At 43.1% G+C, this 1228-nt stretch overlaps 1 protein-coding gene across 1 annotated transcript; it reads left to right on the forward strand.

Annotated features, from left to right (window-relative positions):
- Nucleotides 1-177: 177 nt before the first annotated feature.
- On the forward strand, nt 178-1140 carry LOC100018719 (olfactory receptor 51E1). The gene has a single exon (XM_001371786.3). It carries the CDS (start codon nt 178-180, stop codon nt 1126-1128), a length of 951 nt encoding a protein of 316 aa, XP_001371823.2. The 3' UTR covers nt 1129-1140.
- The last annotated feature ends 88 nt before the right edge of the window (nt 1141-1228 follow it).

A 1228-nucleotide genomic window follows, 5' to 3' on the forward strand; every position in this document is an offset into this window, starting at 1 on the left:
TTTTCAGTCTCAGTTTGTCTTGAGTTGAGAGTTTGAGTCAGAGAATAGGATAACTATGCAAATAGATCAGGATCAGGAGAGTTTGGGATTCATTGTCTCTCATAGTTGTCTAAATTCATTAAATTTGTATTCTAGTTTTTCCTGGATTGGCCCTGCTCCTGACCAGCCACCTTCATCATGTTACCCAAAGGTAACCACTCAAGTGCCACCTACTTTATTCTAATTGGTATCCCAGGTATGGAGGCAGCTCAATTTTGGCTGGCCTTTCCTCTGTGTTTTCTATACCTCATTGCTGTATTAGGCAACCTCACCATCATTTACATCATAAGAACCGAGCGGAGTCTACATGAGCCCATGTATTTCTTCCTAGGCATGCTTTCTACAATTGATATCCTTATATCTACTTCCTCCATGCCCAAAATGTTGGCTATCTTCTGGTTCAATGCCACCACCATCCAGTTTGATGCTTGCTTAGTGCAGATGTTTGCCATCCATTCCCTTTCTGGCATGGAGTCCACAGTCCTCCTGGCCATGGCCTTTGACCGCTACGTAGCCATTTGCCACCCTTTACGCCATGCTGCTGTATTCACTTCACCTCGTATTGCCAAGATTGGATTGGCAGCTGTGATTCGAGGGGCAGCCCTTATGGCCCCATTGCCTATCTTCATCAAGCAGCACCCTTTTTGCCGTTCTAACATTCTTTCCCATTCCTACTGTCTCCATCAGGATGTCATGAAGCTGGCATGTGCTGACATTCGTGTTAATGTGATCTACGGCCTCATTGTAATAATCTCTGCCATTGGCTTAGACTCAGTGCTCATTTCCCTTTCATACTTATTCATCCTCAAGACTGTATTGGGCCTGACACAAGAGGCCCAGACAAAGGCTTTTAGCACCTGTGTTTCACATGTGTGTGCAGTTTTTATCTTTTTTGTTCCTTTCATTGGCCTGTCTATGGTACACCGCTTTGGCAAAAGGCCTGGTTCTAATTTACACATTATCATGGCTAATGTGTACTTAATTGTGCCTCCTGTGCTAAACCCTATTGTTTATGGTGTAAAGACTAAGCAGATTCGCCAGAGGATTGTACAACTGTTTCGCTCAGTGTCTGGCACCTCAGACTTATAGGCCCAAATGTTCTCACCACTTTATAGTTCCAAAATAAGTGAAAACTTCAGAATTGGATAAAAATATTGGAACATTATTTCCTTGGCTATTCTATTCCTTA

Source organism: Monodelphis domestica, chromosome 4 (genome assembly GCF_027887165.1).
Source record: "Monodelphis domestica isolate mMonDom1 chromosome 4, mMonDom1.pri, whole genome shotgun sequence".
NCBI lineage: Eukaryota > Metazoa > Chordata > Mammalia > Didelphimorphia > Didelphidae > Monodelphis > Monodelphis domestica.